The 19,498-nt window shown below is 41.0% G+C and overlaps 1 protein-coding gene across 1 annotated transcript in view; it reads right to left on the reverse strand.

Annotated features, from left to right (window-relative positions):
• Positions 1-535: 535 nt before the first annotated feature.
• Positions 536-19,498, reverse strand: part of LOC132217255 (uncharacterized) — a 41,994-nt gene continuing 23,031 nt past the window's right edge. The window contains exon 6 of the mRNA XM_059667352.1: positions 536-696. Coding sequence (XP_059523335.1) covers positions 559-696 — 138 coding nt within the window. The 3' untranslated portion in view covers positions 536-558. The remainder of the gene's footprint in view (positions 697-19,498) is intronic.

Consider the following 19,498-nt stretch of genomic DNA (forward strand, 5'->3'; position numbering starts at 1 on the left):
GGATGGTATCCACAAATTAACTGAAAGACGGGGGAAATGTGTAGCTAGCAATGGACATTACTTTGAATAAAGCACTTTTGATGTTTCTCTTGAAATTACTGTGTTTTCTTTGATTACAAAATCCCCATTATTAACTGGTACACCTGGAAAAGGCTAATATGCAAATCAACCAAACGGCTGCACGACCAGTCGCTATGACACTCACTGACCAGTAGGGGCCAGATGCTCAATGCAGGAGCTGACCCCTGGTGGTCAGTGCGCTCCCACAGGGGGAGCACCGCTCAGCCAGAAGCTGAGCTCATGGCTGGTGAGAGTGGTGGTGGTGGCGGGAGCCTCTCCCGCCTCCATGGCAGCACTAGGATGTCCCACTGTCAGACATCCCCGAGGGCTCCCTGACTGCGAGAGGGTGCAGGCCAGGCTGAGGGACACGCCCCCCCCCCCCCGAGTGCATGAATTTCGTGTACCCAGCCTCTAGTGCTTTCATAATTATTGGTTGCAGAACTCAGTAATTACATGTAACACTTTATTGGTACCTATTGGGGATGGAGGGTAAAAGGGTCAGGTTGGTATTATATTTGTACTTAAAAGAATGATGATGATTGAAAGGAGAATTGCCACGGTGATGATTATAATCTTTTTGAGGTGTTGCCACCATATCTTCCTAAGAATCTTTCTTGTTTCTTGTGAGTCTTTGGCCTGAAATAAAAAAAAATACACAAATTTAATGTTTCCATATCTGAATTAGTGGGCACACTCAAATACTTAGAGATATCTAAAAGAACAGATTTAATTTGGTTTTGATCAATCCCATAAAGTCTCAATGGAGCTTAACAAAACTGCTTTTATAAAATGATGCACCAAGATTCCAGGTGGCTTCCTTATTGTGTTAAGCCATTCTTTAATTAGCTTTACTAATTTTGTGACTATGAACAAGTTACTAACCCTTTGAGCCTCAGTTCCTCATCTTTACTTCATGATTTTATTTAAATGCCACTATCTCCTACCACCTTATTTAAAATTGGTACCTCCCCTCCCAAGTCTCCATTCCAGAGGTGGTATTCCCTTTCAGTATGCTATTTTCCTCCAAAGTCCACACTTAACATTTATGTAAAATTTACTTATTTATTGTTTGTAGAGAATGTGAACTATGGATGTGGGAATTTTTGTCAGTTTCATTCACTGCTATATTCCTACTGCCTGATATAGAGCAGTGGTTCAATGAATATTTGTTGGATGAGTGAATTAATAAATCTATTAAATCTATTAATATCATTCACATAGTAGCACAGATTGTGAGGATTAACTGAGATAGTGATTATGGTATATCTAAATCACCGTATAAGAATAAATTATGTCATTATAATTACTAGAGGCCCAGTGCATGGATTTGTGCACCAGTGGGGTCCCTCTGCCTGGCCTGCGCCTTCTTGTAATTCGGGACCCCTCAGGGGATGTTAGAGATGGTTTTGGCCTGATCCCCGCAGGCCAGGCTGAGGGACCCCACTGGTGGACGAATCCATGCACCGGGCCTCTAGTATGCATATAAGATCTTTGGTTAATGTCTTCCAGCCCTCCCCACTCCCCGCTACCTCCTTCCCTCTGAGATTCATCAGTCTGTTCCATGTTTCCATGCCTGTGTGTTGAGCATCTGCCCCCTGGTGGTCAGTGCGCGTCATAGCTACCGGCCGGTTGGCCAGTCACTTAGGCTTTTATGTAGAGAGATATTTTTTATGAATAATGAATTGGAATTGAAATACTTTATGATATCAGAGTTTCATATCAATGTAATTAAACCTATATAAAATAGCTCATGTCCCTGCTGGTGGTTCAGTTGACTGGAGTGTTATTCCATACACCAAAAAGGTTATGGGTTCCATTTATGGTCAGGGCACATACCTAGGCTGTGGGTTTGATCCCTGGTCAGGGCGTGTATGGGAGGCAACTGATAGATGTTCCTCAAATCGATGTCTCTCTCTTCCTCTCTCTCTAGATTCAATAATAACATCAGGTGAGGATTTTTTTTTAAGTATTCTCTTTTTAAAAAAGGCTCACTTATTAACATACAAAATATTGAAAGAATGCCTAACCGGTTTGGCTCAGTGGATAGAGTGTCGGCCTGTGGACTGAAGGGTCCCAGGTTCAATTCCAGTCAAGGGCATGTACCTTGGTTGTGGGCACATCTCCAGTAGGGTGTGTGCAGGAGGCAGCTGATCGATGTTTCTCTCTCATCGATGTTTCTAACTCTCTATCCTTCTCCCTTCCTCTCTGTAAAAAACCAATGAAATATATTTTAAAAAAATATCGAAAGAATTCAAGGAGCATTGAGAAGAAATAAAACAAATTCATACAAAATCATAAAATTCTTTTTACTTTATTTTTTGGGGCTGCAAAAAGTTTTATTGCAGTGATTCTCAACCTCCCTAATGCCGTGACCCTTTAATACAGTTCCTCATGTTGTGGTGACCCCCAATTTCATTGTTACAAGTTGAACATAATTAAAGCATAGTGATTAATCACAAAAACAATATGTAATTATATACGTGTTTTCCTATGGTCTTAGGTGACCCCCAGAAGGGTCACGATCCACAGGTTGAGAACCGCTGTTTTATTGTTTTCATTTGGTCCACAACTCCTTTTTGTTTTTAAAATATAGACAACTGCTTCTCATATGGCTATGATACAAATAAATTGCTTGGTGTTTATTTGGACTTGTGCTGTCTGCCACATGGATTAGAAGTAAAACTTGAAAGTATTTCAATTGACTTTATTCATAATCAGATCATCTTTACTCTCAGTGTATATGGTGACTTTTCCAGAGCAAAGTCAAGGTACATGATTACAGTGCATGTGAAAAAATGACATCTTAACTCTAATGTATGACAAGATCAGGGAGCCTCATGTTTATATACCAAAGATGCTGTTCATCATTCCCAAGGATCTAGCATATGGACACTAGTGACTAGTTGTACTTCCAGGACCTTATAATTCATTGAGTGCTTTAAATTCAGGTACTATATGACATACGTTATATGTGGTATTGCATAATAATATGCAATATTCATAATAATCTTGGGTGAGTATTCCTATTTTACAGCATTGAAGAGAATGAGGCTCAAAGCTTTGAAGTTACTTACCTAAAGGTATATACCTCATAAGTAGTGTAGCTGGAATTCAGATCTAGAGTTGCATGACTCTATACTGCCATGTGTAGAAATGTTTAATTAAGGTATAAGCAGACTTTACATTTGTCTCTTAGATTATTTGCTTTCTCTTAATGTAATATGCATATATAGTTTGAAAAGTCAGAATTGTAAAAACAGCATTCGCCTCTCCTGAACCCCCCTGATCCTATTCTTTAGAGGTAATCACTTTCAGATCTTTTTATTTGTTGCTATATCCCTATTACCTGGAACAGTAGTTTCAATGGGGGGCGATTTGCTCTCCAGGGGACATCTGGCAATGTCTGGAGACTTTTTGATGGTCATGACTGTAGGGGGTGCTACTGGCATTTAATGGGTAGAAGCCAGAGATGCTGTTAAACGTCCTGCAATGCATATAGGACAGTCCCCCCTATCCACCCACCTCCCAACAAATTGATCAGTCCATAATGTGCCAAGGTTGAGAAACCATAACCTAGAACAGTGTCTGACATAACAGTAGATGCTCAATAAATACTTATTTAGCTGTTTATTTTTTTCCTGGTGTTTGTTTTCCTCTGTGTTACTAGAAAGCATATGTATATATTTCTTGATTTTTTACTTTACAATTATGGAAAAGAGGATATAATTTTTAACCATATCTCTAACTCCTTCCTTCCCCAAACACACACCTTTCCGTTCTTTCATATCCTCTCTTTTTATTTTATTTTATTTTTTTAATATATTTTATTGATTTTCCACAGAGAGGAAGGGAGAGGGATAGAGAGTTAGAAACATCGATGAGAGAGAAACATCGATCAGCCGCCTCCTGCATACCCCCCACTGGGGATGTGCCCGCAACCAAGGCACATGCCCTTGACCGGAATCGAACCCAGGACCCTCCAGTCCGCAGGCCGACGCTCCATCCACTGAGCCAAACCGGTGCTGGCCATATCCTCTCTTTTTAACTAAAACATTGTAAATATTTGCTGAGCCATGGAGTGTATTTGATTACATTGACTTTAATGTACAAATGTTCTGTTTTCTCCAGAGCTAATAACAGGTATACAGTTAAACAACATCTTTTCAATTTTTAGTTTTGTTTTTTTAAAAAATATATTTTTATTGATTTCAGAGAGGAAGGGAGAGAGAGAGACAGAAACATCAATGATGAAAGAGAATTATTGATTATCTGTCTCCTGAACACCTCACACTGGGGGATTGAGCCTACAACCTAGGCATGTGCCCTGACCAGAAATTGAACTATGACCTCCTGGTTCATAGGTCAACACTCAACCACTGAGCCATGCCGGCCAGACTCAATTGTTCGTTTTTAATCTATCAATTAGTAATTTATTCCCAAACTCTCCAAAGGAGCTGAAAAACATTCTTCCTTTGAGTGTTCCTGGTTTTGGATCCACCTGTTTTATCTTGAAGAAGTTCATCACAGAGCCTTTTGACTTGATACAGTCTGGCTTGGTTGGACTCTAGGTTTACCATATAGCTTTAATCTTGGGTCTTTCTTTACCAATATCCTGGAATGCCCATCTCTAGTGTTGGGCCTTCTGCTTTTTATCAATCTCATCTTTCCCTTTCTCCTACTGGTGAAGAATATTTGCTAAAAACGTCCTTAGAAAGGGTAAGTGTGAGATACATTTCTGAGAACCTACATGCCTAGAAATGTCATTATTCTCCCCTTCCACTGAGTTGGTAATTTGATTGGGTATAGAAATCTAGTGTGTAAATCATTTTCCCTCAGAATTTTGAAAACATTCCTCCATTTCTTAAACACCCATATATTGCTATTGTGAAATCTGGTGCTATTCTAATTGGCAAGTCTTTGCTTTTTCTCACTCTGAAAAAAATTCTTTAGATTCTTCTCTTCCTTTGAAATGTTCTATAATTTCAATATTACATGCCACACTGTGGTCTTTGTTTTATTTATTGAATCTGGAAACTCATTTAGTTCTAGGAATTTTTCTTGTATTTCTTTGAAATCTCCTCTCTGATTCATTTTCTTTTTCTAAAGTTCCTGTTATTCATATGTGGATGTCTTAGACTGATTCTTTTATCTTTCTCTTTTCTCTACTTTCTGAGAGAATATCTCAATGTTATATTCCAATAAATCCACTGAATTTAAAAATTTTTCTATTTTAATTTCCAAAGACCTTGACACTTTTCTATCTAATAGAACTACTATTTGAGGAAAAGTCTTTGGGACAGTTCAGTCCATCAATATATACTGAATTTTTGAGAGAAGCAACACTATAAAAGCACTCAGGCTTTATGGTTTTCATTAAATTAAGCATTTATCAATTATAAAAGGGCACTTTCTTTTGCTTTTGCATTATCTCTTTGTCTGAGTTCCTTTTTTCTTACTTAAATGTTTGTTAAATTATAGAGACTTCCTCAAATATCTCATGATCTGTGTTGCTGATTTTCTAAAATGACTGGAAACCCAGTATGAGTGAGTTAGGGCTGTTATTTGGTGGGCTTCCTGGTAGGATAATGTGGCCTGGACCTGACCATTTCATTGTGGGAATACCTCAATATCTGTAGGTTAGTATCTGTATTTTTCCCCTTTGGTCTAGTCAGCTTTCTTAGAGTTCCTCTAATTTCCTGCCTTGATGAAGCTGACTGGGAGAGAGGTTGGGGAGTGGTCACCATTTTCAGGATGCAGATTATCCCTTAGTCTTAATTTTTTTTTTTATTAGTTAAGGTATTACAAATGTGTCCTCATCCCCCCCATTAATCCCCAACCTCCCCCCCACACACACAAACTCATGCTCCCATCCCCCTGTTGTCCATGTCCATTGGTTTGGCTTATATACATGTATACAAGTCCTTCGGTTGATCTCTTCCCCTTACCCCCGCCCTCCCCTACTTTCCTTCTGGGGATTGATAGCCTGATCGCTGTTTCTCAGTCTTTGGGTCTGTCCCTTTTCATCAGTCTATGTTGTTCTCTATAATCCACAAATGAGTGAGATCATGTGGTATTTATCTTTCTCTGACTGGCTTATTTCACTTAGCATAATGCTCTCCAGTTCCATCCATGCTGTTGCAAAAGGCAAGAGTTCCTTTTTTTTACCGCAGCATAGTATTCAATTGTGTATATGTACCACAGTTTTCTAATCCACTCATCTGCTGATGGGCACTTAGGCTGTTTCCAAATCTTAGCTATGGTGAATTGTGCTGCTATGAACATAGGGGTGCATATATCCTTTCTGATTGGCGTTTCTGGTTTCTTGGGATATATTCCTAGTAGTGGGATCACTGGGTCAAATGGGAGTTCCATTTTTAGTCTTCTGAGGTAGCTCCACACTGTTCTCCACAGTGGCTGCACCAGTCTGCATTCCCACCAGCAGTGCAGAAGGGTTCCTTTTTCTCCACATCCTCTCCAACACTTGTTGTTTGTTGATTTGTTGATGATAGCCATTCTGACAGGTGTGAGATGATAACGCATTGTCATTTTGATTTGCATCTCTCGTATAATTAGTGACTTTGAGCAGGTTTTCATATGTCTTTCAGCCTTAGTCTTAATTTTAATGATGATCACTCTGGCCTCAACTGCATTTGGTGTCTAAGTTTAGAACATCTCTGGTCTATTGTCTTTACATAATAAAATTTATTATCCTTTGTCAGTGATAAGCAGAGGAAGCAATATGGCTATAAAAAGTAGGAAAGCGGCTCTACAGGTAACATGTTTCTTTTAAAGACTTTTTTACCCAGTTTCTTCTTTCTAGATCTGTACTGCATGTTTCCAATTTCTTTTTTATTTTATTTTATTTTTATTTTTTTATTAAATCTTTATTGTTCAGATTATAACATTTGTGCCTCTTTTTCCCCCCCCATAACTCCCCTCCACCCACTTCCCACCCCACCTTCCGCCCTCACTCCCCACCCACTGTCCTCATCCATAGGTGCACGATTTTTGTCCAGTCTCTTCCCGAATCTCCCACACCCCTTTCCCCCACAAGAATAGTCAGTCCATTCCCTTTCTATGACCCTGATTCTATTATAATCAACAGTTCATTCTGTTCATCAGATTATTTATTCACTTGATACTTAGATTCACTTGTTGATAGATGCATATTTGTTGTTCATAATTTGTATCTTTACCTTTTCTTCTTCTTCCTCTTCTTAAAGGATACCTTTCAGCATTTCATATAATACTGGTTTGGTGGTGATGAACTCCTTTAGCATTTCCTTATCTGTGAAGCTCTTTATCTGACCTTCAGTTCTGAATGATAGCTTTGCTGGATAAAGTAATCTTGGTTGTAGGTTCTTGGCATTCATCACTTTGAATATTTCTTGCCACTCCCTTCTGGCCTGCAAAATTTCTATTGAGAAATCAGCTGACAGTCTTTTGGGTACTCCCTTGTAGGTAACTGTCTTTTCTCTTGCTGCTCTTAAGATTCTCTCTTTGTCTTTTGCTCTTGGCATTTTAATTATGATGTGTCTTGGTGTGGTCCTCTTTGGATTCCTTTTGTTTGGGGTTCTCTGCGCTTCCTGGACTTGTAAGTCGATTTCTTTCACCAGGTAGGGGAAGTTGTCTGTTATTATTTCTTCAAATAGGTTTTCAATATCTTGCTCTCGCTCATCTTCTGGCACCCCTATAATTCGGATGTTGGTATGCTTGAAGTTGTCCCAGAGGCTCCTTACACTATCTTCGTATTTTCAGATTCTTTTTTCATTTTGCTTTTCCGGTTGGGTATTTTTTGCTTCTTCGCATTTCAAATCTTTGCCTTGATTCTTGCGCTCCTCTGGTCTGCTGTTGGGAGTCTGTATAATATTCGTTATTTCAGTCCGTGTATGTTTAATTTCTAGTTGGTTCTTTATCACAACATTGAGGGTCTCATTAGATTTCTTGTAGATCTCAATAAGTTTATCAGCGGCTTCTAGACAGTTCTTGAGAGACCTTAAAAGTGTGGTTCTGAACTCAATATCCTCCATTGACAATTTTGTCCCGTTTCTTTGTCTCCGCAATTTTTTATGCTTTCTTGGTGCACCCCCTAGTGGTCTTTGTGCACAATCTTGTTGTAGTTAAGCCTTGATTGTTGTAGTTAATACTAGGGGGATTTGACCTCCAGGCCAACTGGCTGTGAGAATCAGCTATGTCTGCAGTGGGAAAACGTCTGTCCTCTGGGGAGGTGCTAATCTAGCCTTTGCCTGAGGCTATCCGGCAAATGGCTCTGTGCAGGGCTTGGGTGGGGCAGGTCGCACAGGATCAACAGGGCGGGCCGAGCGAGCAGTTATGGCTGCTCTCAGTCCTGTCCCCAGAGGCTCTGCCTCTCAGAGTCCCAGCAACCGCTGCAAACCTTGGAGAGAAAGCTGCCCTCGTGTTCCGACCGATGCCAGACAGTCCCGCTTCTCCCGTTTGAGTCTGGGCCCCTAGAGACTCACCCAGAACTGGAGCTCAGAGCCTGAGCCTCCCTCCTGATTGAAAATGACAACCGCGCCCTCAGCCACCAGCCCGCTCCGCATGCACCTCCGCACCTTTGTATTTTCCGCACTGCGCCTCCTCTGAGACTCGGTATGCTGTTCTCTTTCCTTCTAGTTGAAGAATTTCCTCTCAGCCAGCCTTCCTGTGGTTCTGGGTGATGTCCGTTCCATCTTTTAGTTGTATTTTTGAAGTGGTTGTTCGAGGCAGCAAACTCTGGTGTTTACCTATGCCGCCATCTTGGTTTCCTCCTGCATGTTTCCAATTTCTGATCCTTTCCAAGGTTCTTTGGCCCAGATCAGCTTGCATCTTAATGTATTCTCCCACTTACTAGCTTATGTTTCAAGCTTTTTCTGTTCTATGGGGACTAATAATTATTGGTAATTCATTTCCTTGCTTCTAAAATTGTTGACATTTCTTACCTGTTGTCTTTTCTCTTGTTTATTCCTTCTTTCTTTTAATATCCTAGTGGTTTACACATTAAGGCCTCTCTATTGTTTTGCCCATTCTTTTATTGGACTTTTGAGAGGATATCAAGATAAATGTGTAAGTTTAATCTGCCAGGTTAAAATCTATGACCCATCTTTATCAGTAGGCACACTGACAGAAAGCTTATTGGCCTACTTTGTGTGAAAAAACAAATCTGCTTTTGTATTTTTTTGTTGTTTGTTTGCTTGTTTTACCACTGTATAACCCCATTCAGTGATCATGGCCTACAGGCAAGGAGGCTGGGCAATTTGAGACTGCAACTTACTCTGGCATGGATACACTAGGAGAGGCCCACCAAAACTGTTTTTTAAGAACATTCAGTAGAGCCCTGGCTGGTGTTGCTCAGTAGACAGAGCATAGGCCTGTGCACTGAAGGGTTACAGTTTCGATTCCCAGTCAAGGGCATGTACCTGGTTGTAGGTTGGATCCCTGGCCCTAGTCAGGGCACTCTCATGTTTCTCTTTCTCTCTCTGTCACTCCCTTCCACACTCTAAAAATAAATGGAAAAAAAGCCTTGGTGAGGATTAATAACAACCACAAAAAATAATATTCAGTAGAGTCTTTTACAAAAAGACCAAGAGAGCCCTACCAGCGTGGCTCAGTCGTTGGGTGTTGACCTATGAACCAGAAGGTCACAGTTCAATTCCTGGTCAAGGCACACGCCTGGGTTGTGGGCTTGATCCCCAGTGTGGGGCGTGCAGAAGGCAGCTGATCAATGATTCTCATCATTGATGTTTCTATCTCTCCCTTCTCTGAAATCAATAACAATATATTTTTAAAAAAATTTTAAAAGACCAAGAAAAAAGAGGGAGAAAACTGTAAAATACTTCAGTAAAATTTTATCTTTTATTGAGCTGCTTCTACTCAACTGGCTTCAAAGAGGAAGTCATTTTTTTCTCTATGTAATCATGAAAATACAATGTATACATACAAATGGGATTTGTTAGGAAGGTAAAGCAGTATAATATTCTGGGACTTAGGTGTTGGTCTCTTTTCCCATAATAAAGGCATACATATAATTTAATAAGTAATAGCCCTAGCTGGTTTGGCTTAGTGGCTAGAGCGTCAGCCTATGGACTGAAGGGTCCTGGGTTCAATTCTGGTCAAAGGCACATGCCTGGGTTGTGGGCTCCATCCCTAGTAGGGGGCATGCAGGAGGCAGCTGATCAATGATTCTCTCATCATTGATGTTTCTATCTTTCCCTCTCCCTTCTCTGAAATCAATAAACATATTTTTTTAAAAAGTAATAGGCCTGACGATATGGTGGATTATGTAATCCAATAATCCTGCCTCTATTTTTACTCATAAAGACTAGAGAAAAAAAGAGAAGCAAATATTTCAATGCATAACTGAACTTGGAAAAAAGTAAGAGTAAGGCCATGTGCAGGAACCTAGGAGAGCAGTAAGAAATTGCACTGATGGTGCAGCTCCTCTGCATTTGGGAGAGTGATGATGTTGGCCTCTGTCACCCAGAGCACAGGATTTTAGTGCTCACAGGACAGCAGGCTAAGCTTGGGACTCACATGAGTTGAGTGATGAACTCTATGGCTCAAAACTTTGGAGTTTAGAGTCTCTGGCCAAACCTCCAATCTGTCAGCAACTTCAAATTCAAAGTATATCCACAATCCAACTACTTCTCACCACCTCTATTGCAGTCAATATTCATTTAGTGTGACTGACACCATTACCACTTTCTTGGATCTTTATTTTTTAAATTTAAATTAATTTTTTAGAGGGAGGGAAAGAAAGAAAGAGACATTGATGTGGGAGAGAACATCAATCGGTTGCCTTCCGTACATGCTCCAACCAGGTATCAAACCTGAAACCTAGGTATGTGCCCTGACCAGGAATCAAACTCATCACCTTTTGGTGTACAGGACAACACTCCAACCAACTAAGCCACACCAGCCAGGCTATTTTATTTTATTTTTTTAGTTATTGATTTTACAGAGGAAGGAAGAGAGAGAGAGAGAAGCATTGATTTGTTGTTCTACTTATGTATGCATTCATTGGTTGATTCTTATATGTGTCCTGACTAGGGATCAAACCCACAACCCTGGTGTATTGGGACGATGCTTTAATCAACTGAGCTACCCAGCCTGGATCTTTATTTCTTGCGGAGACTCAGAATTTTTATCTGAGATCATTTTTCATCTACCTGACATACAGTTTTTAGAGTTCCCTTTAGTGCAGTATAATAAAGACAGCCAGCTATCTAATGAAGACTTGAGTTCCCTTCCATAATGTAGAGTTGATTATTGCTAGAGCGAGACTCTCTACATTTCTACATTTCTCAGGTCCCTCACCCCACTCCATGCTGTGCCTCTCTCGAACCTTTGCATCTACACTAAGCTATAAGATTAATTCTTACCAACAGATTGTGAGTTGAAGTGATGGGTGTCACTTTGGGGCTAAAAACAAATGTGCTTCCTTCATTCCCTGTTTAACCAACTGCCACTTGAAATTTACATTCTGAGGCCCAAGACAATGGCAAAGTCACAAAATGGAAAAGGCTTGGGTTACTGGATTATCATGTGGAAGTCTGCCCAATGAAAACCTATCTCACACTGTTATACAACCAAGAAATAACACTCTATTGAGTTAAAACAATGAAAACCTGAGATATGTTATCACAGCTAGTGTTTCTCTAACTAATATTGAAACTGGGAGTAGGCTATGTTATTACAAAACTCTAAAACGTGGCTTAACCATCACATGGTAGACAGTGAAGAAACTGATATTAGAGGCTGGAAAGACAAAGACCTATGTTATGGAGGGTAAAATATTTGCTATAACTATCACCTGTGATAACCTGGAAGGCAGACAAAGTACTTATTGAGTCTGCCACTTTAGAAGAAAAGGTTGGAAAACAGAAGGGAAGTACTGTGAGTTCTTGTTACTGGCTGCATTTAGCAAGGGAACAATTGGTTGGTTTGCAAGAAGAAATGAAAAGGGATAGAGAGGATGCAGAAATTTGGAACACTGAAAGACTGAATAAGTTGATGGTTTTTTTGGCCCAAGCAATAGGAAATAAGGTTGGGAAGGCCTTTTAATGACAAGTGCCTGTTAAGATTCAGCCCTTCCTCAATAACAAAAAAACCCCCAAACCTGTTAAAAAATCAGACAAGGACTTGAATAGACTTTCTGCAAAGAAGATATGTAAATAGCCAATAAGCACATGAAAAAATGCTCAACATTATTAGTCATTAAGGAAGTGCAAATTCAAAATGAGGTATCACTTCATACCCAGTATGATGGCTATAACTTTAAAAAATGGAAAAAAAGTTTTGGAGATGATATGGAGAAATTAAAACCCTCCTACATTACTGATGGGATACTTGTCTTTCTCTGACTGGCTTACTTTGCTTAGCATAATACTCTCTAGGTCCCTTTATGCCAGTGATTCTCAACCTTGGCTGCACATTAGAATCACCTGGGAATCTTTTTTTTTTTTTTAATATATTTTATTGATTTTTTACAGAGAGGAAGGGAGAGGGATAGAGAGTTAGAAACATCCATGAGAGAGAAACGTCCATCAGCTGCCTTCTGCACAACCCCTACTGGGGATGTGCCTGTAACCAAGGTACATGCCCTTGACCAGAATCGAACATGGGACTCTTCAGTCCACAGGCCGACGCTCTAGCCACTGAGCAAAACTGGTCAGGGCTGGGAATCTTTTAAAAATCCTGATTTCTGGGCCTCATCCTCCGGAAATTCTGTTTCTTTGTTATGGGGTGGGGCCACAACATTAGTAACAAAGAAACAGAATTTCCGAAGGATGAGGCCCAGAAATCAGGATTTTAAAAAGATTCCCAGGTGATTCTAATGTGCAGCCAAGGCTGAGAACCACTGCTCTATGCTGTCTCAAAGGGTAAGAGATCCTTCTTTTTTACAGCTGCATAGTATTCCATGGTGTAAATGTCTGTTTTATCCACTCATCTACTGATGGGCACTTGGGCTGTTTCCAGCTCTTAGGTATTGTAAATTGTAAACATAAGGGGAGCATATATTCTTTCTGACTGGTGTTTCAGGATTCTTAGTATATATTCCTAGAAGTAGGATCACTAGGTCAAATGGTAGTTCCATTTTTAATTTTTTGAGGAAACTCCTTATTGTTTTCCATGGTGGCTGCAGGTGTCTGCATTCCAGGTACATGCAAAAAAATGAAACTAGGAGAAACCAAGATGGTGGCATAGGTAAACACCTGAAATTGCTGCCTCGCACAACATTTCAAAAATACAACTAAAAGACAAAACAGGCATCATCCAGAACCACAGGAAGGCTGGCTGAGTGTAAAGTCTACAACTAGAAGGAAAAAGAAAAGCACACTGAGACTCATGGAGGTTCGGAAGTAAAGTGCAGAGGTATGGAGGTGCATGCAGAAAGGGCTGGCAACTGAGGACGGGGTTGTCTTTTTCAATCTGGAGGGAGACACAAGCTCCCGTCTGCCCTGGACTCCAGTTCAGGGCAAGTCTCTGGGGACCCAGACTCATACTGGGAGAAACTGGACTGTCTGGCAGTGGGTGGAACTCGAGGGCGGCTTTCTCTCAGAGGTGCTTGCAGTGATTACCGTGGGACACTGAGATGCAGGGCCTCTTAGGGTAGGACTGAGGAGCAGCCATAGCTGCTTGCTCTGCCCTGTTGATTCCCTGAGACCCCGCCCCACCCAAGCTGTGCACAGAGGCTTTTACATATGAATGGGCTGGCCCTTTGAGATCTAAAATTACCTAACAAACTGCAGCTGGGTCAGAAAAACCCAGAACATCCAAAAGAAGCCCCAAGCCCCCACAGAAGCTTGCATTGTTTCACAGCTGGGCCTCATTTGGGCACCTTCAAACCCCCCAAAAGGAAGGGGAGTCTGCAGATCTCATAGCTCCTGCTGGGTAGCCTTAGGCAGAGGCTAAATTAACACCTCCTTAGATCCAAGAGCCAGTGTACCCAGTGGTCAGAGGGGGACCATCCAGATTACAACTCCTCAGATCCATAAGGGAAACACTCAAGGGGCAGACTCAGTGAGCACCAAAGCCCCACTGAAGCAAGTCTTGCCCCAGAAGGGTGTCTCCAGCACAGAAGTTCTCCCACTGTAGACACAGCTGATTTTCATAGCCAATTGGCCTGGAGGTCAATTCCTCCCAGTGATACCAACAACAAGCAAGGCTTAACTACAATAAGATTGTGCACACAACCTACAAAGGGGTGCACCAAGAGTGTCCACCTCAGGTAATTGGGGAGGCTGAGCCACTGGGCCCTATAGGACACCTAGCACACCTAGTCTAGCACACTTAGGGAAGCAGCCAAAATGCAAAGACAAAGAAACAGGTCACAAATGACAGAAATGGAGGAACGCAAACTACTGGATATAGAGTACAAAACCATGGTTATAAGGTTTTTCAAGAATTTTCTAGAAACTGCCGATAAATTTAGTGAGACCTTGAATAAGTCTAGTGAGAACTTCGAGGATATGAAAAAGGACCAACTAGAAATTAAGCATACACGGACTGAAATAAAGAATAATACACAGAGATCCAACAGCAGACAAGATTATCCCAAGAATCAAGTCAAAGATTTGAAATACGAAGAAGTAAAAAATACCGAACCAAAAAAGAAAAAGAATCCAAAAATATGAAGATAGTGTAAGGAGCCTCTGGGACAACTTCAAGCGTAACAACATCCGAATTATGGGGGTGCCAGAAGAAGAGAGAGAGCAAGATATTGAAACCCTATTTGAAGAAATAATGACAGAAAACTTCCCCTACCTGGTGAAAGAAATCGACTTATAAGTCCAGAAAGCGCAGAGAACCCCAAATAAAAGGAATCCAAAGAGGACCACACCAAGACACATCATCATTAAAATGCCAAGAGCAAAAGACAAAGAGAGAATCTTAAAAGCAGCAAGAGAAAGAAACTCAGTTACCTACAAGGGAATACCCATACGACTGTCAGCTGATTTCTCAACAGAAACTTTGCAGGCCAGAAGGGAATGGCAAGAAATATTCAAAGTGATGAATACCAAGAACCTACAACCAAGATTACTTTATCCAGCAAAGCTATCATTCAGAATTGAAGGTCAGATAAAGAGCTCCACAGATAAGGAAAAGCTAAAGGAGTTCATCACCACCAAACCAGTATTATATGAAATGCTGAAAGGTATTCTTTAAGAAGAGGAAGAAGAAAAAGGTAAAGATACAAATTATGAACAACAAATACATATCTATCAACAAGTGAATCTAAAATTCAAGTGAATAAAAAATTTGATGAACAGAATAAACTGGTGAATATAATAGAATAAGGGGCATAGAAAGGGAGTGGACTGGCAATTCTCAGGGGGAAAGGGGTGTGGGGGTGCAGGAAGAGACTGAACAAAAATCGTACACCTATGGATGAGGACATTGTGGTGGCAGTAAGGGAAGAGGGTGGGGTGGGAACTGGGTGGAGGGGGCTATGGGGGGGGAAAAGAGGAACAACTGTAATAATCTGAACAATAAAGATTTAAAAAAAAATGAAACTAGACCACCAACTTACAGCATACACAAGAATAAACTCAAAATGAATAAAAGACTTAAATGTAAGTCATGAAACCATAAAAATCCTAGAAGAGACTATAGGTACCTAAGTCTCAGACATCTCTTGATATATTTGCTGATACATCTCCTGCGGCAAGGGAAACAAAGGAGAAAATAAACAAATGGGACTACATCAATATAAAAAGCTTCTGCACAGCAAAAGAAATCAACAAAATGAAATGGGAGCTCACTGTATGGAAGAACATATTTGCCAATGATATATTTGATAAGGGTTAATTTCCAAAATATGTAGAGAACTTATACAACTTAAAAAGAAGACAAACAATCCGATTAAAAAATTGACCTAAATAGACTTCTCCAAAAAGGACATATACATGGCCAAGAGACATATGAAAAAATACTCTGGGTCACTAATCATCAGAAAGATGCAAATTAAAATGGCAATTAGGTATCATCTCACACCTGTCAAAATGGCTACCATCAACAAATCAACAAATGAGTTGCTGGTGGGATGTGGAGAAAAGGGAACTCTAGTACAGTGTTGGAGGGAAGGTAATGCCTTTAAATCGAAAGGGAGGCAAGAAGGCAAGGAAGCAAAGAAATATGTCTAGAAAATAATTTTACATGTAGCTATAAGCGCTTGGAAATGATTAGAAGCAAAGAGATTAGAAATCAACTAAGTTTTAAAGGAACTATAAATAAACCAAAGTCTGGTAATTGAAAAGACAAAAAAAATCTTGATTAAAAAATAAAGAGAGGCTAGGAATGAGAAAATAAAACTAACAATAGGCACAGAACACACTAAAAGTATGATATAAGCCCTATAAGGTCTTGCTTAGTGATTAGAGCATCAGCCCCTGGACCGAAGAGTTGGGGTTCAATTACTGGTCAACTGCACATGATATGTAGTCTATAGCTTTTACACATTGCTGAACTCAGTTTTTTGAGGCAACAGTGATAAAACTATAACATATTAATGCAATAATATATACAAACATTTAATGTACAATTAATCATATTAATAAGATATAGAATAAAAAATCATTACCTCAATTAATGTAGAAAAAAAGCATTTGATACAATTCAACCCCATTCATGATAGTTTCTTAGCAAATGAGGAACAGAAAGTGACTTTATAACATGTTAAATGGTATATATCAAGATCCAAATATAAATTTAATATTTAATTGGGAAGCACTGGAAATATTCATTTTCAATTAGGAACAAAACAAATATTTCAGATATCAATATTTCTATTCAATATTTTACAGGAGGTCCTACCTAATGTAGTGAGGCAAGTATAACAAAATTATCCTATATAATAAAAGGCTAATATGCAAATTGTGTCCTCAACTGGGAGTTCGACCAGGGGGCGGGGCTGGCCCACCAACTGCCTGCGGCCCCACCCCCCAGCTGGCCCGGCCCCTAATTGGCCCCCCCACCCTGATCGGGGGCCAAGCTGGTCGGCCAACCTCTTGCATCCCCTCCCCACTGCGGGCCCGGCCCAATCAGGGCAGACTGGCTGGACCCCACCTGTGCACGAATTTGTACATTGAGCCTCTAGTAGATGTATAAGAAAGGATTTTTAAAAATCCTGTTATTTATATAATGACAGAATTTCTATGTGAAAAATGCAAAGAAACCCATAGACAAACAATATTATCAGAAAAGAGTTCAGCAAGGTGTGGGATACAAAATCAGTATGCAACATTTTATTGTATTCCTTTAACCAAAAAGTTTTTGGAAAATGCTAGTCTAATATATATATATATATATATATATATATATATATATATATATACACTAGAGGAGGCCTGGTGCACAAAAACTTGTACACTTGAGGGGGAGGGGGGGTCCCTCAGCCCTGCCTGTGCCCTCTCGCAGTCTGGGACCCCTCAGGGGATGACCACCTGCTGGCTTAGGCCCGCTCCCCGGGGGATTGGGCCTAAGATGGCAATCAGACATCCCTCTGGAAGCTTGGCAGCCCTTGGGGGATGTCCACTTGCCAGCGGGGAGCAGGCGTAAACTGCAGTCGGACTTACTTAGCGCTGCTGAGGAGGCAGGAGAGGCTCCCACCACCACCGCTGTACTGGCAGCCATCAGCCTGGCTTGTGGCTGAGCAGAGCTCCTCCCATGTGAGAGCGCCCTGACCACCAGAGGGCAGCTCCTGCATTGAGCGTCTGCCCCCTGGTGGTCAGTGTGTGTCATAGTGACCAGTCATTCCCAGTCCTTCTGCTGTTAGGGTCAGTTTGCATATTACCTGTTTACTATATAGGATAGAGGCCTGGTGCATGGTTGGGAGCCGGCTGGTTTTCCCTGAAGGGTGTCCTGGATCAGGGTGGGGGTCCTGCTTGGGTGCCTGGCCAGCCTGGATGAGGGGATGATGGCTGTTTGCAGCTGGCCATACCCCCTTCAGGGTGGGGGTCCCCACTGGGGTGGCTGGCCAGTCTGGGTGAGGGGCTGAGGGACATTTTCAGGCTGGTGGGCGACTGAAGCTCCCAATCTCTCCTTTTTTTCTTTTTATTCTGGGATTTATTTACCTTCTATGGCTGTCACTGGAACTGAGAGCCGGCTTTAGCTCTGAGGCTCGGCTCCAGCTCTGAGACCTCGGCTGCTGAAAGCAGGTATCTGGATTTGTTTGGCTTCTATAATTGAAACACTGTTGCAATTCCAGTTCTGAGGCCCGGCTGGCTGAAAGCAGGTTTCTGGGATTTGTTTAGCTTCTATAATTGCAACATTGTTTCTTTTTTCTTTTTTCTTTTTTTAAGTTTTACAAAATATGACATGTTGAAATATTAAGAACGTAGGCTTGGGTTTGAGTTACATTTTTAGAAAAGTTATTCTGCTATTCTCATTTTTAGATTCACGTCTTAAAGTATGACCAGACGTTTATTTTTCTAAGGGATTGGTTATATTTTTGAAGGGAATATAGGCTAAAAGCTATTTCTTTTGAATAGACATATATTCAAGAAGAATTTTGATTTAAAAGATGACATTGTTTAAGTCCTAGAGAACAGGACAGCTTGATGTAGCAGAGAAAGTCCGTGGTAATACGTGGATTCACGTTTTAGGTTCTGTCATTGGGGGATGAGGGGTCTGTGGGTAGGGTACCTATTATTAATAAAAGTATAATTTTTACAACTCAGAGGTAATCTTGTGCTTCTGGCTCTTCATTAGGGGCATTTCACCATTCCTGGGGAGCCTTTCCAACTAACATTGTTTCTTAGAATGCACCTCAGAGTCCGGCAGCGGCAGGCAGGGAACCTTGGGTTCCTCCATCACTGGAGCAAGCAAGCCTCCTGTTCGCTTCAGCTGCCTGGCTGCCGGCCGCCATCTTGTTTGGCAGTTAATTTGCATATTGCCCTGATTAGCCAATGGGAAGCATGTTGGAGGTATGGTTAATTACCATGTTTGTCTATTATTAGATAGGATCCTATCTAATAAAAGAGAAACATGGTAATTAGCGTACGTCCGCTACACTTCCCATTGGCAAATCAGGGCGATATGCAAATTAACTGCCTGCCAAGATGGAGGCCGACAGCCAGGCAGCTTGAAGCTAACATGAGGCTTGCTTGCTTCAGTGATGGAGGAAACCAACGTTCGCTGCCTGCCTTGCTGGCCTCTGAGCTTGCAGTTTGAAACATAGTTACAAATATCGAAGCTAAACAAAATCCCAGAAACCTGCTTTCAGCGAGCCAGGATCTCAGCGTTGGAGTTGATACAGTGTTTCGATTATAGAACACAAACAAACCAGATACCTGCTTTCAGCAGTAGAGGCCTCAGAGCTGGAGTCAGAGCTAAAGCTGGCCCAGAATAAAAAAAAAAAAAAAAGAAGGAGCAGTTGGGAGCTTCAGTCACCTGCCAGCCTGAAAACAGCCCTCAGCCCCTCACCCAGACTGGCCAGGCA

This window comes from Myotis daubentonii, chromosome 1, assembly GCF_963259705.1.
Source record: "Myotis daubentonii chromosome 1, mMyoDau2.1, whole genome shotgun sequence".
Taxonomy (NCBI): domain Eukaryota; kingdom Metazoa; phylum Chordata; class Mammalia; order Chiroptera; family Vespertilionidae; genus Myotis; species Myotis daubentonii.